The sequence below is a fragment of the Diuraphis noxia genome, unplaced genomic scaffold (genome assembly GCF_037042655.1).
Source record: "Diuraphis noxia isolate RWA-SAM2 unplaced genomic scaffold, SU_Dnox_SAM2 contig0005, whole genome shotgun sequence".
Taxonomy (NCBI): domain Eukaryota; kingdom Metazoa; phylum Arthropoda; class Insecta; order Hemiptera; family Aphididae; genus Diuraphis; species Diuraphis noxia.
In genome coordinates, this window is record NW_028301715.1 from 23,216,223 (window position 1) to 23,241,540 (window position 25,318).

At 26.9% G+C, this 25,318-nt stretch overlaps 1 protein-coding gene across 1 annotated transcript; it reads left to right on the top strand.

The window, feature by feature from the left end:
* Nucleotides 1-1,301: 1,301 nt before the first annotated feature.
* Nucleotides 1,302-22,522, top strand: LOC107166008 (alpha-tocopherol transfer protein-like). The gene is made up of 7 exons (XM_089229217.1): nt 1,302-1,462; nt 2,654-2,797; nt 6,880-7,036; nt 10,260-10,512; nt 15,103-15,213; nt 16,763-16,871; nt 21,962-22,522. The coding sequence occupies exons 1-7, from the start codon at nt 1,423-1,425 to the stop codon at nt 22,096-22,098; spliced, it is 951 nt and encodes a 316-aa protein (XP_089085343.1). The 5' UTR covers nt 1,302-1,422; the 3' UTR covers nt 22,099-22,522.
* Nucleotides 22,523-25,318: the final 2,796 nt, after the last annotated feature.

A 25,318-nucleotide genomic window follows, 5' to 3' on the forward strand; every position in this document is an offset into this window, starting at 1 on the left:
AGAAAAAAAATACTTATAGTTATTATCTGCCATTCGTGGAATAATATTATATTATACATTGTTATAAATTAAATTAAATAAAATTTAATTAATTTAATTAATTATAATAAAATACAATATAATATGTATTATAATTTTGTATAATAATATGTTAAAATTAATTGATGCTAATGTCTTAAAATATTTAAAAAAATAAATATTTTACTACAAAAAATAATTATAAAATAAAAATATATTATATTTTATACATTTAAAATGTGAACTCGACCAGACGGGTAAAAAATATCATACGCGTTTAATGCACAATTTCGGACACCTAAATATTTAACATAATCGTTCTGATTAATCTTGGGTAACTATTGCATAATCAAAAATTTGCTATTTATATAATTGTCCTTTTCATCGTATACTTTTATCTGCAGATTATTGTTTCCGTATTAATATTTGTAGTTTTTATTTTAATGTACTTTTGTATGACGTGTATCTTGAAAAAGTTTGAGAATTTGAATGGTTTTAAAAATACGCGGATGTTGTTGATAAAAGTTTAGGGTATGATCGGTGTAAGATTATAGAAGGTACCTTACACAAGTATTTTTTTTCCCGTACAGAAACTTATACCAAGCTCATTGTTTTTATATTCGTGTAGGAACTTACACATATCATATTTTGAAGGGGTTAACGGATAGGTATATTTTTTACCTGCGTTACTCTCGTGTACAGCAACTTATTACTCCTTCCATATTTACATTGAGAATTTTATTATACAGAATATTACATAAATGCAGATGACGAATGTAGATTTGTATCCTCGAAATCTTGAAACATACGAAAAATACCTTCAAACATTGTATTTTTTGATTACAATAAAAATAAAAATATATGGCAACCGTTATAACTTTTCAACTGCCATGTACATAATTTATTATTACCTATCATTATTGTCATTGTTATGTTTTGTGAGAATTTTGTTATATTTTCTTAAGCAGGTATATATAATATACAGATCACTGCAATCAGTGTAAAAGAGACGTTTTGCGACATTAAATTATAATCATGGGATTAACAATAATATAAGAAAACAAATTGTTTTATAAACATAATTCCCTTCCCCTCCCCCTCCTAAATAACATCATGTACGCACGTGAATGGTAACGTAAAACTGGTATGTGTATTATACATATTATACTTGACGACCTTGCCACCACTTTTCGCTTTGTTTATTTAAATGTTTATTCGTTCCCCTCCAATTGTGCATTATTATTGCTACGGGAATAGTTAATGAAGTAATCGTGCATCTCATATACCTACACAACTATCATTCGAACTGGCATAACGATTTGATCGCCGACGTCGATGAGTCTATACCTAATTGTGCTCGAATAGAAAACTAACACGCTCGTTTCTCGCCGATATTAATTAATCATGCCTTTAATAGACGACGGATCTGGGATCGTTCTCAAGGGTAAGCCTATATGTTATGCACGCATAGTGTTTTAAATAATAATAATAAAAAAAACTCGGAATTTTTGAGTTTTTCCCAAAGACGACCGGCCCTTAGCAACCAATACCTACCCAAATCGGCTTTCATATGATGAGTTACATAACACCTATATAACACGCACTCTCAAGACTTTATTTCAGTCATTGGGCTAATGACTTGAGTAATAATTTTTGACATAAAGATGCAATTAATCCTAGATTCACGGTATTTCCGATCTCTAAATATCTTGTTTTCTTGATCAGCCACTCTTTAAACTCTTTCAACTCCACTAGTGTTATTCAGCATGTGTATTGTATTATTTTACCAATCTAACCTAACGTTTAAATATTTTATTTCGATTTTCATTTTCTGTCTCCGCCAGAAGGTTACCTATTACACCGTAACAGGGTTAGAAAACCGTTACAATATAATATTATTCATACTTATTTACACTCGATCTTACACCATTAAAGTTTCCCTGTACGTTATGGATTATAAATCTGTAGGGTATTAAAATTTTTGATATCGAATGTTCTCAAGTACTGAATTTTCGGGTTATCTATGATTATTTCATGCTTGTTGTTCTAAATGTTGATTCAGAATATTTCGAAAAAAATATTACAAAAATCAAGGTAGGCAATAATAATGCGGGCTTCGAGTTATGCGAGGATTGGTGAAAACAAATCAAAGAGAATTCGCTCAAAGTTATAGGTCTGCTGGTTGTCACTAGTGACTAGGTATAATTAAAATTATTGTTTTTGTTATTTTGACCTTATGCGATATAATTATTTTTTCATAAGTCATATAAAACCATCCTGTGAATCTTATGGGTATCAATGATTGTTACTGTTGATAAAAAAAAAATTATTCTGACGTCCTTAAGAGTATTTTTGGTTTTTTATTCATATTATAGTCTTATTTTTAAAGTATCTTTTGTATTTATCTAGAAACTAAGCTGCATAATTTTACTATCGTTTTTAAAACGCTATTTATTTTAAACTAAATTATAGTAAATATTATTTTTCTATTAAAATTAATTTGTTTTATTGTCTACTATTATAAAGTCAATATTATGTAACGTGTATTGACTTTGTTTTAAAGTTGGTAATTTGTCTTGGCAGCTAAAAGATTTTCATAATTAAATATTACCGATGGTGTATTTGTATTTTTCAGAATCCATAAAAATTTTAGAAAAATCAACTGTGCCAATTACAGCAGACGAAGAATACGAGAAAAATCCAGAAATATCTAAAGAAAATATTGAAGATTTAAGAAAATGGATAGCAACACAACCACATTTACCACAAAACATCCCAGGTGAGTCATTTTTTAAAACTAAAATAACAATAATGTTTTAAATATACAAGGTTTTTAACTGTTGTTCTTCATTATTTAATCAATTAAAGTGTATGTCGGTGTTACTGGTGTTAGTAATGAGTTTTAAAAAAAATCTTACATAGGTACGTAATTTATTTAATTTAAAGTTTCACTCTAATTATATACTTACAACAAGCAGATTATTGATCTGGTACATACAAGTAGGTATGATCATCACAAATTCAACTTTATAATTATTGTAATATATATGTAGGCATGTCCAAAGTATAATTCTTAAATTTTTATTAATTATAAACTTGATAATAATATAGGTACTCATATTCGATGCCCACCATATCATAGGTATTTTATTAAGTTATAAATACTATTAAATGTCAACGAATTTTGAAAACACATGAAGATTATATGTACCTTAATGCTTTCATTACTTAAGTCGGATTTATTTATGTATTTTTTAAATTATCAACACCCTAATTATAAACAATACAAATAGGTAAGTCATTATTATAGCACCTTTATAATAAGTAGGTGTAAGTATACTTAAAGAACCTACAATCTACTTAATTTTATACAAAATAAATGCACGTTGATATATTATTTATTTTATATGATATCATTTAATATTATGAGTATTTATAATATTAACAGTGCTATTTTATGAACTTTTTTTAGAATGAAAAGATAATTGAATTCTCAAGAAAGTATTTTTTAGTACATACTTATATAACGTAAATTGGGTTGTGCTTGATTATTATTTGCATTTTCTCTATATATTATTTCGAGAAATCATATTATTCTTATTTAATGGTTATTAAAATTGTCTTTGTTATATTTTAATGATATTATAATTATCAGGCTTAATATATTTAAATTCCATTATGATTCAATTCCTTTATACAGAATACTGAATATTTCTTATTAAAATATCCATAGGGATAGGTAAGTAACTTATGGACTATAATTATTATGCCGTTAATGAATATCCATCATTATGAATTATTATGTTAATACATTTGAGATTTTATTCATTGAATAGGAGGTATATAATTATGTTGACAAAATATAAAATATAAAATAACATTAAATATAAAAAACAATTTTAAGCACCTAAACAATGTTTATTTCATAAAAATAAATGTTGAACAAAAACACGATAAAGATGCATTTTTTAATAATATTGTTAAACGTTAAAAAAATTGGATAATTTCATCAATCGATACTTTTATTTTTTTAATTTATACATATAATCGTTGATTATTTTAAGACTGTGAAACTGTTACTTGTTTGTATGTATTTAAGACTTGTGCTGCTTTTATTAGAGAGATTAACTTTTGTTAAAATCTGTTGTTAATTGTTTTAATATTTTGTAATTTCCGTATTTTTTTTTTTAATTTTCAATAATCATAATTAAATGGGGTTAATGATTTAATGTATTACAATTTTTACACAATATCTAATTATAATTCAATTTAAGCTTTAATTGACATTATAAGAAAAACTATAATATATATATTAAATGTGTTTGTTAACAATTATTTATGCAATAAGTTCATCATATACTTTCAATGTATTAATTCTACTCATGTATTAAGAAGTATTTATATTTAAATGAACTATTGTACTCGAACAGTAAGATAAATATAACATTTAGTATATATTTAAATCAACATAAAGTTGTCGCTTACCTTCAGATTTTCATTCGAACTATACATATTTATAGGTCCTTATGTTAGTATCAAGGTTTTTTTTTTAGATTTACTTGAATTAATGATCTTATAGTAATATAGTATTACAATTTACAGTTTTTTTTTTATGAATTCATAAGAATGAACGACTGATTTATATAAAGACGTGATTTTAATTAGTAAGCATTATTTATATTTATTGTACTACGTCGTGTGCATTTTATTTGTAAGTATAACATTACAAACCATTTCATTTACGTTGGGATATGTTGAAATAGTATAATAAAAAAATAAATTACTAAGTAGTATAATATTATAATATAACAAGTTAGATATTACTATATGATCTACCGTCCTACCGAATAAAGTAAATTCGTAATCATTTTACCATTTTATTTGCAAATTGACCTTAGGTAGGTACCTAATATGATGAAGAAGCAGTTGCCTCTATAGGAATTATTGCCATATCAGTAGCCTTCTTTTTAGGTACAAATGAAAAAAAAAGACCTTTAGGGAATATTGTAATTTGTAATTATTATCCAATGACTTGGAGACACAAATATTTTTGGAAATGATCGTTTATTTTTAGTTGCAATTTGGGTAATTTTAAGTTGACATTTTGGAAATTTGAAATTGTTTTGTAGATTAAATCAGATAAATACATAACGTCTACTTAAATACACTTTATATACGTATGTTATTTGTAAATGATTAAAGTCGGAAAGTAAATATGTCTCGTCTAAAGTTAAACAATTGTTTTTACATCATATAAGTACGTAATCTCTTATTATATTACAGATAAATCCAAATACACATTTAAAAATTTAAATATTGGTGTATTGACGTAGGTACATAGTAAATAATGGTAACAAAAATATTAAATTAAGCCTGTTTTATCGTTTTGTGTTCCAAAATGTATAAACAATAACTTTATTAGTTAATTTGATAATATATTTTGTACAGTCACGATATATTGATCATATATAAATAAGAAATGTATGTACGAATTGGTTATCTAACCAGTACAAATATACTTAATAAATTGTAAGTTTATTATTAAGTTTATTTACCTTTTATTATTTACCAACAAGCTAAAAAGAAAATGTTTCAAAATATTGTGGCATTTTCATTGTGTATAATAACAAGCATATTCCAAATTATATAATACGGAAATATGCAATTATTTTGTTTATTTTTGATTCATAAACAGAATTGAATTATTAATCACGTTTATAGCTTAAACTTTTTTAGGAAATTGAATACACCAAACAACCAACTGTACAAAGATACAGACAATAAAGTATAAACATACATTTTGCTTCAAAAAAGTCCTTCTAAGAGAATTATAAAATTAGAATTTTAATTTTATAAGCTTCGGTTTTTCAAATGAGAACCCTTTTTACCGTACATTATTGAATACAGTGCTTTTAAAACTATTTTTAAAATGAAAACACTGATAATTTAGATCCATAAAAATGGCGAAACACTTGAAATAATTGCTGGATTTTTGAAAAAGTAACAAATAAGACCTATATCTGTTTAATAAATTAAAAATGAAACTTTATTCACAATTGTTTTTTCTTATCTGTGGTTTTTACCATCACGTCATAATGCTATAATAATAATGTCACATATTTATATTTTGAACATGCAGGTACAAAACAAATGAACAATTGCTTTGGTTACACAAATCAAGTTAATTTGTGACTTACTATAGTGTCGCGATACACCAGTTGAGAACCACTGGTTTAGAGAATAATTTTTCTGAAAATACTGATGTGCCTTATTCAAAATTCGCATAAGCAGTTACTATAGTTTGTCAGTTATTAAAATATTTATTTTTATGATGATAGTTTTTAAAATTTGTCTTACAAAAATATAAAACAGATGTAATATTGAATCTAGTGAATCACTCTGTATATATAGAATATAAATGTTTGTTTTGCATGATTTTTAAGACTTATCAGGGACATAGCCATGGGGGATCATGTGCAATACTGTTGTAGGTATAATTATTATCTATTTATATTCTATTCTATGAGAATCTCGATGTATAACGTATAAATATTATAAACAGTGACGTATTTAGGGGGACCTGGAGGTACATTTTTAGGTTCATTAAATTTTGTGGATCATTTTGTTATAATACGGCACCTAGGTCATTTGGGTGATAAAAAAAGTAATGTCACTCAGAGACTAATAAACTATCGTGTTTTTTTTTACGAATACACATATTGCTAAAGAAATTTACATTGGAAGGGAACGTTTTTTCTTCTTACCTGTGGCGTAAAATTCCTATATACGTCTTTGATTATAAACAATATCTAGACACCTATAACATAATTAATCGAAGTTCATCACTGTTTATTTTTTCAGAGGAAATGCTGATACTTTTTTACCATAGCTGCTTTTTTGATATGGAACAAACCAAAAGTTGCATAGAAGTTTACTACACACTCAAAACAGAAACTCCAGAATTTTTTGCGAATCGTGACGTTTTTAGACCAGAACTCGTTAATGCCCTCAATGTCTTGTAAGTAAAGTTATTCCATTTTTCTCCTTCGTGGTGTTATTTCTACAACCGTTTAATATCTTTGAACTTTTGAAAGCTATATTTAATGTTTAGTATACTGTGTAGCTAACTTGTATAATATAGAGTTGACAGTTGAATTATCTTACCTCCATATCCATTAAGTTTTAATAACTAGGTAAATAGGTATATATTATTTTATTTAGTGTACCTACTGAAAACTGGTTTATTTTAATTCATTATACATAAATCGTGATTTGTGACTTATTGATTTATAATTTTAAAATAATATGTTTGTTATAGTTTTTAATTTTATTATTGATAATTTTTTTATTGCACATGGATAAAAACTATGCGTTGTGTATAATACCTTAACAATTTAACATTTAAAAATCCCGAAATAAAAATATATGGTATTTAGTATTCACTATTTCAATTATTATTATTTGTAATAAATTATTTCTTCAGGTTTTTAACATCGAAGGCATGTTAGGAATGGCGGGCGTTTTGTTACAGCCGGCAAATATGTAAAAATGTTTTCATTATAATAATATGGCATGCCTATAATATTATATAGTATGTATAATGCATGCCTAAAACTGATAATAAATAAGTGGTCTAAGTTGGACATTATTAATATTGACAAAGCATGAGTATAGGTATTAAACATAAATAAATAGGAAATGTTTGGATTAATTTTTACATGCACAGTAAACCAACTTACTTCTTAGCTACTCTTATAAATATAAAAAGAATATTATGATATTTAAATGTACCTAACTAGTAACTATGTAATTTTAGTATAACATGTTAAGTAACACTATTTGAGTTATGATTAGTTCTTTGCAATAAGTATTGTTTGAATTGTTTTAAAATTAATTTCTAACGAGTAAAATATTTATTACAGTTTTAACGAGCAGAGTAGTAGATCAGCAAATAAAATTCTTCTGTAGAATAGGACATAAAAAAAAAATTAAAAAATTGTAACGATAAAAAAGTGTAATGATTTTATATTATTTCAAAAACTTAATAGTTCTTGAAAAAATCACCCTGTATAGGTGATTGTGTACCTGCAGTTTTCGACAGGAAACCACCGATTGAACTGTAGGTTATTTTTTCTCGTCATATAAATGTAAATTACAGGTCATATTTCAAGAGAGGCCAAAATCCATCATATACTTTTATTGTTTAGTGTAAAAACAAAAGTATAACAACAGCAGAGTCATAAATAGCATACAAAATTAAAAACTGATAGTACAGCATGGGTTTGGATTAAACTTTTAACAGTTCATTAAATTTTTGAGTTATTTCTAGGTTCTAGCTTAAAATAGAAATGTTTCTAAAACTGTTAAAAAGCGTAGGTATTGAAATATTGTTAAACACCCACGAGAAAACACAGGTAATCTTTTTAGCTTTAAGCTTGATAATATTTACTCAATTGTTAAAGCTTACTAAATGTCTACTCATCGTTGGAACTGCTGAACACGAATATCTGCTGTTTTGCACGTGTGGATGTTGCAGGCATCCTCTTAACTGCCATTGATAAAAAAAACTAGGTAATTTAAAACCAGTTCGAAAACATATGGAAATAGATAACCAGGAAATGATTTGTGTATTTAGTTTGGCCTCAACAGATAGAAAAATGTAATGATTTTAAAATCCAAAACTCAAAAATCGAAATAAATGGAAGGTAACAACTTTTGGGTCAAAAATCAATAATTGAAACTCATTTCAATTTATTGCTTTTTGTATCTTAGAACATTCATAACTATTAACTGTACTATCACTAACAAACCCTTTTCTCGAATTATCGTGCGAAAATTATAATGATATATTTTATAAATATTGTATTAACTACGCCTAACTAGAAAATGTTCGCATATTATGTTTTGTTACACACTATACACACGGCGTTTATTTTTAAATAACTTAGGACTTGAGTACCTAACACTTAATATAGCTACCCCGGGATGCACTGCAAATGAATTTAAGTACGATCTAAACTAAGCACGATATTTTCTGTCATCAAATAAAAAAAAAAAACAGTTTGAAGTTGTGAAAATATTAGCTTATGCAGGTTTGGATTTGGACCATGAGTCATGAATCATGATAGTTGATAGTTGTTAAAGATAGTTAATAAATGGATAATTAATTAATTAATTAATAGATAGTGTTTAAATAATGTTGTTTGCCTCGATGCGTATACCTAACCTAACCTTAAATTAACTTGATATGTAAGTACATAGATATTTTGCCTTTGTTTTATCTTTCTTAGATGTTTGATGAATTGTAATGATGATATGATTAATATTAATTTTAAACATTTTGAAATCTACTCAATAGACTAATATAATATATAATACTATAATAGTAATCAAAAGGTATTATTAAATGGCTATAACATGGATAACGCGTGTGGGTAATTAATTGTATACTGCACAATCACGGTGTGCCGTTTTATTTAGGATGGCTGTAACTAAAAAAATCTCTGAATAATTGAATAATACATTTTTCTTATTTTATGTAACTTAGCGTCCGATGTTATATTATATCATATAATATATCAACCGAATAAAATCATTCGTGTATCGTATGTTGTTATAATTATTAATTATACTTTGATTCAATGGTCGTTGTCATACAATTTATTTATTTCTATAAAATTTAAAGTAAAAAGTTGTCATCCTTCACAATAATAATTATTATAATCCTTGGGTAGGTTATCTACGGCTTTGTGATATTTGAGTAGGAATCACATTTATAAGCGTATGCAATTTCAAATTAGAACTCAATTTGCAATATTGTTACTATATTTATACTTTTTATTATTTTATTTAGATTATAAAAATGTGCTTGCCATAACAGCGCATTTCTATATTTTTAAAATAAGTTAAATAGAATAACACGATAAATTATAGCTATAAGATAATTAAAAGTTTCTGTTCACATAAAAAATTCTTTATTAAATTAATCGTATTGAAAATGTCAGATGAAAGTGTTTTGGTTCTTATTAGTAGGTACTTACTTGGTACTTATAAAATTTTACAACCCACAAAAACTGAATTACTGCAGTAAACATTATAACTTCCTAGTTCTTCTAACTAATCTAACCGTGGTAAGACATTTGAAAAATTATCAACGAGGGTACAACAACGTTTATATTTTTGAAATAAGATGATTTATGAACACTGTCTTAATATAAATTTATAAAATCCTTTATTTGCAGAGATTACGGTTGTTTGCCAATCCGCAGCCCAAATGACTATCAAATCATCTACCACAAATTACGAATTTTCGAGGCCAACAAATATGTGTTTAACGACGGCGTAAAATTGTTGATTATGGCAATGGATGCATGCTTCAAGGTGGACGGTACTTGTCCTGGCTATATATTCTTATTTGACATGCGTGGCGTCCGATTGGGCCATCTCACCAGACTGAGCATATCTTCACTCCGAAAATTCTTCACGTTTATACAAGTAGGTATTTACAGGATAAAACATTACGAGACCTAAATTGTAGTTATATCTTAAAATAATTTGAAAGGCGATTTTTCCTACAGTGAGACACATTTTTCACTATAGATTGTTCACTGCATGCCGAAAAACAATATGTTTTTCGTGTTAAATGCCTAAATAATTTTAATTTTCAACCCCGTTTTTTGTATTGGAATAATTGTATACACAAATCCATAACGTATTATTTTATAGACAATGTAAAAAACCGAATAAAAATATACAGGTGATTTGTATTTTTCCCCGCGACTACCTACTTACCAACCTATTATGTTTGTCCGAATGATTGGACTTTGTAATTAAATTACATGTTTTTGCTGGAAGAGTATTGACAGTATGGTATAATTTCAGTAAATAATATTATAATATAATATAATTAATATTAATATTAATATTTCAGTAAATAATATTATAATATAATATAATTAATATAATAATATCAATATTAATATTATTTACTGAAATTATACCATACTGTCAATACTCTTCCAGCTAAAACATGTAATTTAATTACAAAGTCCAATTATTCGGACAAACATAATAGGTTGGTAAGTAGGTAGTCGCGGGGAAAAATACAAATCACCTGTATATTTTTATTCGGTTTTAGATTCTGAACGAAGTGATGAATGTATTGATTTTACAATGATGTGTTTTTTTTTTGTGTCTCGAATTTTTCTTTTTAATTCTAAGGTTTGAGAATTTAATACAGGCTCATAATATAGTTTTGAAATAACAGTTGAAAAATAAAAGAAAATATATAGCCACATTTTTTTATTACATGCATTCAAATTTTAATTTTGACAACATACGTAAAAATCACGAAAATTCGCAAATTATTATAAGCTAGAAATTCATAAAAAATTTTATTTTTAAATCTAAGATTTGAAAATTTAATACAAGATTCCTTACAAATTTGCCAATCTTTATCACAAAAAAAATGTCCACCGGAAATTCAAATTAAATTTTTATTAGCATTTGAATTTCAAATATTGACAAAAATTCGTCAAAACCATGAATATTTGCAAATTATTTTGTAGTTTAAAATTCATAATATTGTTTGTATTTATATCTAAAGTTATAAAATTTAACACCAAGTTTTCCATAAGTTTTGCTTCAAATAGCTATAGAGAAAATTTGAAGCGTCATTATAGGAAAAATGTTTTGAGCGTTTGAGTTTTAAATTTTTATGAATTCGCGTAATGATAACGATTTATCCTCAAACCAGGTATTCGTATATCTATGATTATCTAAGGTATTATGAATTATGATAACTACATTAATTGATTAACCATGCCTTATGCAAAATGCGTCTTAATTGAAAAATAAAATATTTGTTTCAAAATAGAATATATGACAATATTTAAATATAATATATTATCCTAGACTGACAAATCATCTCCGTTCAGAATCGTTTTTCGTATACAATGTTACCTATCATTGCATTCAAATTTAATCCCATCCATTACAGTAACCTACTGTACAGCAGAGCGACAACCACGACTTACCCGCTTTTTTACATTGTCTATAAAATAATACGTTATGGATTTGTGTATACAATTATTCCAATACAAAAAACGGGGTTGAAAATTAAAGTTACCTAGATAGTTGTTTTACAAAGGCACCCTCTGTCGAAACCTAGGGGGGCGAGGGTGACATTCATTAGTTAAATAACTAGAAAACTAAGAATCAATTAAATTTATTTTATTAAATTATGAAACAAATGTACATTTTTTTTTTTTTTTTTTAATAATAATTGTTTATGGCATCAACTACATGGTTAATAGCCGGCGTTACATATTAAATTTACATTAATTACTTACATACTTGCTTAGTTTCTACTTATTACCTATTTTTAAAGATTTACATTTTAATCCAAGTTAAAAAATGTACATTTTATATCTGAACAAAAATAAGATTTTAAAGTATAAACTAAAAATTGAGTTTTTTCAACAACTTTTTACAGTTACAATAATATTTCTATGGAGTGACATGTCACCTCTTTCCATCCCCCTGTTGTTGTTTTACCAATTTATTAACTGCATGAAGTTAAATAGATTGTATACATTTCAAAAAAAAAACATTATTTGCTATCACTTCTCATTATTGTCCGATCGGCATACATACAATATTTTATTGTTGTTTACTTTTTTTTCTGGTTTTGCGAATGGGTCAAATAAATTAGATCAAGGCTAACAAGAGTCAAGAATACAGAAACGTAAAAATGTACCAACCTATCTAGTATATTGCAGGATACAATATTATAAATGTAACTCTTTTATTTAAAGCAAGTAATGTTGTGTCCTGATGTTTTATTGTCTAACATATATTATATTACAAGTAGCGAGGATTCAATTCAATTAATATAACTAATATTAATATATGTTAAATCACAGCTTAAGATGATGTCAGCGAACAATGTTCGTTTTCTCTGTTTAACCCGAGAAAACTTTGGGTTCAGCAGAACCAGTTTCATGTTATCATCTTTATAGAATTGATTTGCCAATTACCTAACTTATAAGATAATAATAATAACATATCGTCTGGGGCTTTCGTTGATATTTAAATATTAAAATTATGAGTAATTATGAACATTTTTATTAATACACACAACTCGATAATTACAACTCGATTTAAAATTAAAATGCCAATTAATGAGGTGCCATCAATAATATTCTCACCTTTAAGTTTGACAATCAGTCATTTTTCTCAAATAACAAAAATACAAAATAGGTTTTACTAATCAAAAATGTGTTTAGTTGCGCTTAGGTCATACATAGAAAACATATTATAAATTGGTACGCTGACACATCCTCTTAAATAATTCTATAGATATGTTGTAATTATGACTAAAGTATATTTAGTAAAAATGATTTTCGTATCAGCTCTACATTAAAAAATCGTGAATAGGCTCAACTGGATTTTAAATTTATAATTTAGTAGGTAACATAAAAATATTTTTTTTTTTGAATATTGTACTTACCTACTATTTATTTGATTTTTATACTTCGATGTTATTATTATGTATAGTAATTAATAACTAACCATCAATTACAACAATCGTGATATCTAATAATTAATAACACTATTCATTTTATTAAAATATAAATTCACAATTTTTCTTTGCCACACGCAATTTAGGTATACTTACATAGGCTACGCTACATAATATTGATTATTGTTTATCATAGTTTCATTTTGAGTGCCTAATTGTTGACATTAAAACGCATTCAATCAACTAAATCTTCTATTATTCTAAAATGTATTGTTTACTTTTTTTTTTTTTACCTCATTCCGTTTATTGAATCCAATGATAACAACGTGTTGTTGTTTACATGTTCGTGTTTACACTAGCTGTTACAGAAATGTCAATTTGTGTATATTATATTATGTTCATCGAATTTAATTGCAAATTAATTATTGGTTATATTTTATTTGGACTTATCGACCAGGAAGTTTAATAACGTGTTCTTAGAACACTATTTCCCTTACTTTATAGGCCAATGTGTATTATCCTATGATGGATATAGGCATATAGCGATATCCAATATTATATTGTATATAGCTACTAAACACTACTTAAATAACAATATCCTCAAAATGAAATTACTCATGTAAAGTAAAATATTTCATCAATAAATAGTTTATACATATCCTTTAATGTACCTATTGCAATAAAAATTCACAGTTTCTTGTTATGAATGGTAAAATAATAAATTCTTATACAATATATCATATGCAATGACCAATATATTAATAGTACCTATCTCTTAATAAGTTGTATTTACAAAACCCATAAAAAATGAAATGCGTGTTGAATTCTGTGACGATATTGGATAAAAGAGAATGGAGTATCTCTAATTAATTGTACTCATTACAATAAATATTAAAAACCAATTATAGGTATTTTATTATCCAAGTGTTACTTTGCTGGAAACTATAAGTTCAGAAATGGTATTTCGCATATTTAGAATATCTACCAATACTGGCACTAGTGATACTCAACAATATTATGGAAAAAAATGTAATTTGTAACTTTTACTATTGATTTTAATAATAATTTAATGCATTCATAATTATATTGCTAAACGTAAATGTTTTTTGTACAGCCTTGACCTATGGGCCGTATAGTAATTTTGTTGAATATCGTAGTTTAACGAACTGTTAATAATATTATAAGTATTATCCATAACAGATATCTAACATTATATAACGATTGTGCTTAGTCCTAAAAATGTATAAACATATTTGGCAATAACTTGCTTTTAAGAATTTACAATCAATACTATTGAGACTTATGAAAACCATGGTTACAATAATGGTAAATACTTAAATCAGTTGAATCTTGATTAAATGATAAATTATTAAAAATAAAATAAAATCCAAAAATAGGTTTAGTTGGACACTAATTTGTTTAGTTGTGTAAGTGTCAAATGTAATATATAATATAATAAATTAAAATAAAATATTTTTTAAATAGTGTAAGAAGTAACTAAAATAAATTTTGTTTCTTACTATGTTTCGTTATTAATTAAGAATGTATTATTGTTATTCCAGGAAGGATTACCTGTTCGTTTGAAAGGTATACATGTCCTGAACACGCAGTCAATTGTTGACAAGATTATGATGTTGCTGAAACCTTTCATGAAAAAAGAGCTGTTGAGTATGGTAAATAGGAATTAATTAATTAATAAAAAAAAAAATTATATCTGCGTATAATATGTAAGCCGAAATGAATACTAATTGCATTTTTTTGGCTTGAGTATTTCTGAACAAAACGCTGTAAATTTAGTTTTTACACGGATGTTTTATCTTAAATAATAATTTTTTTGTAATATTAATTTACTTCACGACATTTCTTAAGCATAGCTTTACCTAGTTCACGGTCCACATATAATGTTTAAACCTACTAGATCTATACATTCCATATAAACTATACAGTCAGAACGTTTATCTACTTTTTTCCCTTTTACTTGTTGATTTCATTATGTGGTAACAATTTTATTTCTGTTGTTTTATTCAATAATTAAAACAAACATATTTTGTACTTTAACAGTTCGAATGCACTCCCTCAAATTTCACTTGACGCGTAACGTGACTTTGCAGAGCAAAACTTTCCAATACTTAATCACTATGGTAAACATTGTACCATAATAAATATTATATTATACTGTTTGGGGCCGCGTTCGCACCAGTCATTTTAACGTTTAAAAGCCAATAATATACAGTCGAACGAAAATAATACGCCGAGGTTTTAGTTGTTTTAAAATTTTTAATCGAATCTCAAGTCTCGAGTGTCTGCATATACTGTTTAATACTATCCGTCCAGTATTCCGGTGTAATCATCACAGTAGATTAGCTCCTTAATTTCTGATATGTCATGATCTAACCGCGTCTGTGCCACGAACCACTATACATATTCCCGTATATATATTATAATATTATACAGTAGTCGGTGCTGGATATCGACAAGGTAGTATTACATCCAAAATCAATAATTTGAATTTGTCAGACTTTGCAGGTTGTATACGTTTTTTACAAAATGACATAAATCGTGTCAATAAATACTACATATTGTATAATAATATGCTATACAACGCAACGCAATAACTAAACCGAGCGGTGGTCAATCATTTTAATGATCCGAACCGGTCGAACTCAATATCTCGCGAGTATACTTTGAAATACCTACGCGACGATACAGCACAGATTTATATGGGCGCATGTGCAATGGCCCTCCCAGTCGAAAAAAAATGGACTTCAAAAACCCAAAATATGATTAAGCAGCCCATAGATATACACATTTTATACGGTACGCGTGTAAATATAAGAGAGTAATACATCTGTATGCATAAATTATTTTATTCCGTCGAATTAAAAAAAAAAAAAAAAAAAAACAAGACGATAAAATTATTCGCACATACCTATACATATATTAGTAGTAGGAGCTATAGTTTGGAAATGTTTTTCATACAATTTACATAAATATTTAAGTGTTATGTATTATTGTATTTCATGATATGATCAGTTATAGATCTGTATGTATATATGATGCAAAGCTCAATAATAAAATTTAGGTTAAGTTATGCAAATCGAAGTAGATCTTTGATCTATATATTATAATTTATACATATTATACACACATATAAACATTATATGATATTGATTTAACGGCGAAACACGGTTAAATCATCGTCACTGGACGGCTTCGTTTCAGGTGCACTTCTACACAGAAAGAGACGTGGAGAAAATTTACGAAGCGGTGCCGAAACAGTGTCTGCTCGAAGACTACGGCGGCCTGGCGCAATCCATCGAGAAAACGCACGGTACGCATAATACCTAATAAAAGTATTTTATTATACGACGTTGTTATACCTACACAATAATAATATATATCTACATTACGTCGGTCCCGTATACATTATAAGTCACATCGTCACGACATTACAATATAACGCAGTCGGGCGTATCCACCACACTCACAATATGCGTGCAAGCTGTATGTGTCCTCATCTAAAGCATATATTATATAGCTTACGATCGTATTGGTAGGTACCCATGACCCATCATAGGTAAAGGAACTCCTCTAGAGCTCTGGAGCACGACTCATCTGTACGTCTGTGTACACAATTATTATGTAAGTTGATTTCATTTTCTTTCCCTATATCGTCGCGATCCACAGCCTATAATACGGATTGTAGGTAAATTATCACCCGCATGAGGTTCTTATTATTTTATTTCAATATATAGTGTTTTAACGGGAAAAAAAGAGTTCATAAATAAAATATCTGTAAAATATATATCATATAATAATGCACACAAATGTAATAAGTTTGGTAAGTAGTATAATGTATAAAGAAAAAAACATATATATGTTTATAATATTCGTCTGTATAGGAGTCGCATATACCCCATGGTACCTATATATAATATATATATATGCATATGTATATATATTATATACAGGGTAATTCTTTTATCAAACAACACTCATTATTTCAAAAACTATTGACTATTTTCAAAATTTTAGAGCCATTTTATTCTAGAACTATTCATTTTTTAAAAAATATTTTCATTTTTCACCCTTATATTTATCAGGTAAACCATTATCAACTTTTGATTTTCAAATGACAACCTGCTATACTTAAAATTTCATAAACTAAAAAGGCTATTTTTTCAATGAATTTTCACGTTTAAATTTTCATTTTTCGTTAATCCGTTTACAAGATATAGCCTCCCAAAGTTGGGTGGTGTTTGTGTGTTATAGGTGTATGTTCGGTGGTATTTACACGCAAACACCATATACCTTTGATAAAAGAATCACCCGGTATATAGGATGATATACCAAACATGCTCACCCTCATTTTCCCTTCAATAATGCAGTTATTCATAATCTTATTTTTGGAATTTTCAAACACAGTGAAACCTCTAAATACCGGACACCCTCGGAAAGTGAAATTCTGTCCGTTATTTAGAACGAGCAGTTTGTAGAAAGTTTATAGTCGGTTCTCGGGAAAATATCCGCTATTGGGAAGTTTTATATTGTAAGACTGAGTTTTAAAATTCTGGAGATTTTTGTACTAATTTAAGAGTGTCATTAGGTGGGTGGATATACAAATTTTTGTTTTTAACCGACCCCCCCCCCCCCTTATTTTTGTTTTCAGTTTACAATTATTGCAGGAAAACCAAATTTGTAAAAAAATAAAAAACAATTTGAAAATATGTTAGTTTATTTAAGTATAGCTGGTACTTAATAATTCAGCAAAAAATCAAGTTTCAAATGAATTTGTTATTAAAGAAAATACAGAGGGTAAGAATATATTATATATAACACTGGGTAAATCACACTGTATACCTATAGAGTCAGTCGCCGAATTGTGTAAGTTCCGGCTTCTTATACCTACTGCGTGTTCGTATAATTAACATGATACATACCTATAATAGATTCCAACATTGTAATAATATTATATGTTTTTGGTTAGCTAGTTACATGTACGACACACACTACAAAACAAACTCGCAAACACGAGTGTACACAAATGTAGCGAGCGTACATACCTACTTACCTATATATTGTAATATTGTTTATGCAAAAATATAATATATAATTTTCTACGCATTCGTCCGGACGTCGTACTATCCTTATTATTATTATTACCAATACAAACGAAACTTACATATATATATATGAATATAAATAGGTTATACCGCACATACGTATATTACACTTAAATACGTTCTGTTCTCAAGGTCCACCGTTATTACATAACATATCGGTGTACGGGAATTTTTCGGTGGGAGTGACGCGGGAGAGTATCGTGTCTTTTCATACATAGGTACCTATATATTAGAATATAATGGCATATTAAAAATATGTATTCATGTTTGTGCATAATATTATTATCATATATATAGGTACGTGTGTATGTAGGTAGGTAGGTCGGGGTGTCATCGCGATTACAATATTATATTAAGTGTGTTATCATTATCATAATAGCGCGGAGCTGGGGTTAAATCGCGAGTCTTGACCCGGCCGGCGGACGCGTGAGATTTTTTTTACATATATAAATATATATATATATATTATATAATAATATTACTATATTAGATCTTCTGTTGCTAAATGTCTAAATGTACCTACCTATATACGCCGTGCTATTGTACACACGTTTGTATAATTAGGTCATGCGGACGACTGCAACGCATAAACGAGAATTTTTTATATTATTAACTCACATATTATTATCATGACCGGAGGACAATTCGTGATTTTTGTGTTTTTGAACGATTTATAGCATCTATACTCATAAACTGTACAAAGTATACACCACACCTGGGTGGCTGGGTGTCTGACTGATGTCCATCGACCATTATCACTTATTGTGCACATACCCCCATATCCATCGGTCCATAAAAGGATGACCAACTACCCGTTAGGTATTATATAACCACTATTAGGTATTATACATAAATATAACTGTAATTTACAACACGTAAAACTAAATAAAAGGGCATAGTGCTGTAATCTGCGTCATTGTACCTTATTAAGGTATTAACTATCTACTTAATGCATATTAAATAAGTAAAATTTCAGTTACAAATAAAATATATAAAAATCAGTAATATTCTAATTATAAATAAATGTATATAATATTATACATATACCTTGTACCTATCTACCTATATATTGTATGAATAAAACCTAACAGAAATTTCTATTCGTAATAAGAACTCGATTTAGTTGACAGTTTTTATCTCTTTTCTTCATAGCTTTTCTCTATTTGAGTACCTACATTTTTCTGTTTATACTTGGTTGATCATCCCTATTATGTTCATTCATAGTTCCAACTATTTGTACAATATATTCAACAATTAAAGTTCAAAGTGTTGTGCAGATTGCATATTCTATTTCGTTTTCCGCCATGGCGCAAAATACGTTTTAAGTATTTTTATATTTTGGCGCAAATTACAAGTTATAAAATTGACTCAAAATACAATCTTTCCCACCACTTCCTGGCTTCCGCTTAAAACCCGTTATAATATTTGTTGGTAACCTCGATTACCTTCATTATCTTGACTAGGTACATTTTTATTTCGAAGGTTATTTTACTATTTTATTTGCGTCTAAATTAACATTTCATGTGATGTATTAAACTTAAATATGAATTATATATAATAATTATTAATTTAATCTAATACCTATACATAAAATAAAATATATTACTTATATATCTCTGATCATCTTTGATATGAAAAAAACTTCGAGTATGTCATTGGATAAAAATTCTTTTTTTTCTTTAATAACATCTAGACCTGCGCTCGGATAGCTTACATTTAAAGCACCCCTAATTTGCTATGTTGATCTACAATCTATAATTAAACGATAGATAACCCAAATAAGTTATCGGTTAAGGCGGTATTCCGAGATAAACAAAATATTGTTATTGGGTCATGAGAATTAGTCAGAGATGACCAACAAGTGTACCATTTCATGAACTTTAAAACTTAACTAATATTTCAATACGCACACAGACACAATTTATACATTATAAATTATGGTTATTTGAGTTCTATAAATTGGTAATCTCAAACGGGAAAACTATATCATAAGTATTTTTACCTTGAGTTCATGTAAGTGGTAATAATTATAAAAATTCTATTGAAAAAAAAAATCGAAATTGCATGACGAGGAAATCAGTTGAATCTATTTGGTACGTTAACAGATATGCGTTAAGACTTTAAGAGTCAAAATTGTTCGTAATACCTAATAATATCTACGCCAGTACGATATACTTACTGAAATTAGTATTTCAAATACATAATAGTTACATAAGTCATCTATAGTACTTACCTAATTTTACTGAGAGTAGAAATATGTACCTATTAACACTCCAAATGTATTTAGCTATTCTTATTTATATTATTAGGTATATAAAATTTGTTTTATTAAATAAGATAAATTCCGGGAACGGGTGGGAACTGTTTAGCACAATACTGCAACGCGGACCCTAATATACGTATACCTAGATAATACGTACAGTGTATAACCTATACATTGCTATTTAGTTTAAGTCTTATAATTTTCTCTTTGAAAGTTTAAAATGAAACTTAAGTCATAGGTTTCTGCATTAATAATTGTTAATCAAAAATCGATACTATAGTAATCGATAGTTTTTAAAAATTCGAGAAGGAAAAAATCATTAAATACGTGAAATTAAAGTGTTATAAATGTCCAATGAAACAAACTGTGAATTATGGATAGTATTTTTTGAGATATGCAAATTTTAAAAGACCTATGGTTTATGACAAGGAAGAAATTTACACTCTGTACCTATAATAGGTACCAATATTATAATAGTGAATTAGCAACAAATAATAATATGCTTACATAGTGCATATGATTAATGCGGTTTGTTTTAATTTTTAATTTATGGAATACCAGAGAAAGCGGAATAACAAAAACCACTAATTACATTTCTTTTTAAAAAATTTTTATTAGAAAATATGCAATCTATACACAAAGGCATAATAAGAATAATGTGTTACAATATAATTCCAGTGATCGCACTTCATTTTGCTTAAATATAATTTGATATATTTTTTTATCTAATTAATCAGTGACGGCTCGTGGGTTTTTAATAAAGTAGTGTACATTCAAAAAAATATATAGCCAATATCATATATATATACCTATATATAATATAATATAAATATTGTATTAACTAATTGTTTACAAATTTTAGTTATTTACTAATTATCTTTTATTTTATTTAACACGATTTTTTTGAATTTCTGATAATGATCGGAATAAAATAAACGAATAAGTAAAAATAAATTATAACGCCGATCCCGACGTGTACCTATTTAAAACAAGTTTTTTTTCCTTAACTAATGACGATTAATTTTGATTTTACAGCTCATTTTGTCGAATGGATGAAATTAATGAAGCCGTTGTTTGAAGACGATTACCAATACAAAACCGACGAATCAAAAAGGCCAAAAAAGAGTAAAAAGTCCATATCAACTTCATTTAAATCGTTGGAAATCGACTGATGTTAGAAATCTTGATTGCAAATTACAACGTAATCGGAAGACGAATAATGAACCATTATTTATTAAGAAATATTCTCGGGTCGGGTAAAAATAAGATTGTTAATAAATATGTATTTAACTTATTTTGTTAGAAAAAAATCAATAACTAGGTAGGTATGATGATATTGTGGTAAAATGTAACGTTTTTATTTTTATCACTTTTATTAAGAAATGACAGAAAACTTTATTATATTCTCGTCGCTGTACATACAAACTTTACGAGTATAAACATTCGGAAGTATAGTATTAAGTATTTCTTAAGTATTTAGGTATTAGTCAACATGCTATAGCCTATAATATTAAGTTATGGCGATATTATGTGTATATAATATATATTATTAAATATAAATATTATGTTTATCATTAAAGAACAAAGTATTATATATTTATATTGATGATTACCTACCTACACGGCTACACGTAAGAGTCGAAAATGTCCGTAGTTGTTTACGTCAACATTTCAATCGTCATCCGTCGGCCATCTCCATCTGCAACCGGTCCATTATAATTATACGATTATTATCGTACAGATTCATCCGTTCCTGTTGGTTTGTATCGCTCTATAATCGTGTATATTAATATTATATATTATCATATATCATACATTTATATATCCGTATCGGGCCGTACATAGGTTGATTCAGTTGAGTGTCGACAGTATTTTATCATATACGTATTCAATATTAAAAAGATAATTATTATAATCACATACCTGAAATGTTATTGTAATTTAAAACTTAATAATAGATACGTCCATCTAAATATCATATTACATAATAGACAACTATATAGCTGTACGCATAGTATCGACCATCGACTAAGTAGACATAATTAATGTCTTAGAAATATGCATATATAGATAAATGATGAGAATAATCAAGAATATCAATTAGGTACAAATTACAATATTATATATAATTAGAACAAAACAGATCTTAATATAGTGGTAAAAAACATGCGCGTTGGCTGGTCATAAAATTAATTGTTTAAAGATTTTATTAAAAGATGATGTATTCTTACTTTGTAATGGTTAATAAATAATGTTTCTTTATAATCAAACAGTAAAAAATCTTAGACAGGATGAGCACTCTAAGCTTTTATAAAAAAAAAAAAAAATTACGAATAAGATTTTTCATTACAGAATAATATTTTATTTGCCAATAAGCTTCATTCATTACATAATGCTCATCACTTGAACAGAAACATTTTGCTCAGCACTAGTTGTAGTGTTGTAGAAATCACTGAAAAAATTTGACAATTGAGTAGTTTCAACTACTTTTCTGTTTGACTTGACCTAAATATTTGAATAAATATAAATTATTAATTTTAACATTGGAATTTTTACTATTTTGAAGTAATATAACAAATAAAAAAAATTGTCATTACCAATTGCAGATTTCCAAATATTGAAATTTTATGCTTTTTGGAAAATCCTATACATTTATAGTTGGCAGACGGTAGTAGACATAGGCAAATGTAAATATACTGTCTCTCAAACATTAAATACACTTAGAGCTTCATTGAAATAGATTTAAAATAATTTTTATATAATAACAGCTAATATCATAAGGTAGGTATAAAGTCACAATTAAAACCACATTTTTTAATAACAGTACTAGAAGTTGAAATTACATGATCTGATTTTAAATTACCCAAACTGGTATATTTAATAGGTAATTCATATTGTTTGAAAAATTAGTCTCATGTCTAGGGATTAATTTATGTTTTCAAAAAATAACCGGAAAATTACACACTTTTATATTAATTATTAAAATAATAATAAAATGTATATTTATTTAATCAAACAAAAAAGCTTCTTCTATTTTTTTATTTTTATTTTGAAAGGTACTGTTACATAATAATAATAAAAAAGCTTTCATAACAGTGTCTAAATTATATAAGTATAATTATAATAAGTTTGTGTTTTTTTTTCAAATGGCTCCTTTTATTTACTTCTATGCTTATGAGGTAATTCATATGAACCTACAATATGTTTTAAATTAATATTTGATCAACATAGGTGTTTTTTCCGATTCTTAATTTCTTATGTAGGTATTTGAACTATCCATCAAAGGATGCTAAAATTAAACTAGCACCACTAAGCAGCTCCAGCGATGATGGATTTAAATACATCAAGAACCAGTCAATATGTATAAAACCATAAAATTCTGCGATAAAACTGAGTAAACTTTCAAGTTTTAGATGCTTATAAATTAATTTAGAAATTACTTAAGATGGTTAAAAAAACAAAACTTACAGCTTAAAAAAGCATGACTGACTAGATACAGTAACATTTGAAAATAATGTTGATAAGCTTAAAAATTCTCTAATTGAAAAACCTAAAATCAAGTTAATTTCATTTCATTATTGTTACTTACCTAAGTTTGGTTAATTTAACCGAAAGCGGTATATCTTCATGTTATAATGTAAATTTTATATCGTATAGGTTTTAGGTTAGGCCCCAAACCCTATCCATTATGTTTAAGAATATATAAGTATCTAATTGGTTTTTAATTATTTTTGCACATCAAGTAACTAAATTTAGTTTATCACTTAGTTGAGTTAGTTGGTTAACTGAATTGGTTAAAAAATAAAATCTTGAATGTCATCAACCATTCATCAGACTTTTGCATTATAAATGATGAAAAATAAATTTATACTGATGATTAACTATTATAAAATAGGATATAGATAATCTTTACTATTTTGAAAGGAACAACAATTTTTGGTAGGACAACAATATTATCTAGAATTAATTAAAATAAATGATCTATAATATCCTAAAATTTAGTTATTACAAATAAAACAAAAATTCATTAAAAAAATTGTCCAAGAATGAAATTCATATGTATTAATTCTTATAATATTATGAACATTGGAACATATTAAGTTAGTACTATATACAACAGCGCTAAAATTTTGGGAGTGGAGTTATAGGCCCCACTTGGTATTATATGAAAAGAAAACTGTAGGGGTATTGCCTTCATAAAAATTCAATCAAAAATATAAAAAAATTAAACAAAGACATTTTTTTTTACTCAAGATTCATTTTTTACAGTAATAATATGTTTATATATTCTAGTTTAGTTTATAAAATGAAAGAATAATAATTGTACCAATGTACTGACATAAATCATTTCCTTAAAAACGAATACAGGCATACAGCTAATGATATTTACCA

Coding starts and splice junctions, on each gene's coding strand:
- LOC107166008 (XM_089229217.1), top strand. CDS start 1,423: ATGCCTTTAATAGACGACGGATCTGGGATCGTTCTCAAGG. Junction 10,513..15,102: donor AATTCTTCACGTTTATACAA/GTAGGTATTTAC, acceptor TTGTTATTCCAG/GAAGGATTACCTGTTCGTTT. Junction 16,872..21,961: donor ATCCATCGAGAAAACGCACG/GTACGCATAATA, acceptor TTGATTTTACAG/CTCATTTTGTCGAATGGATG.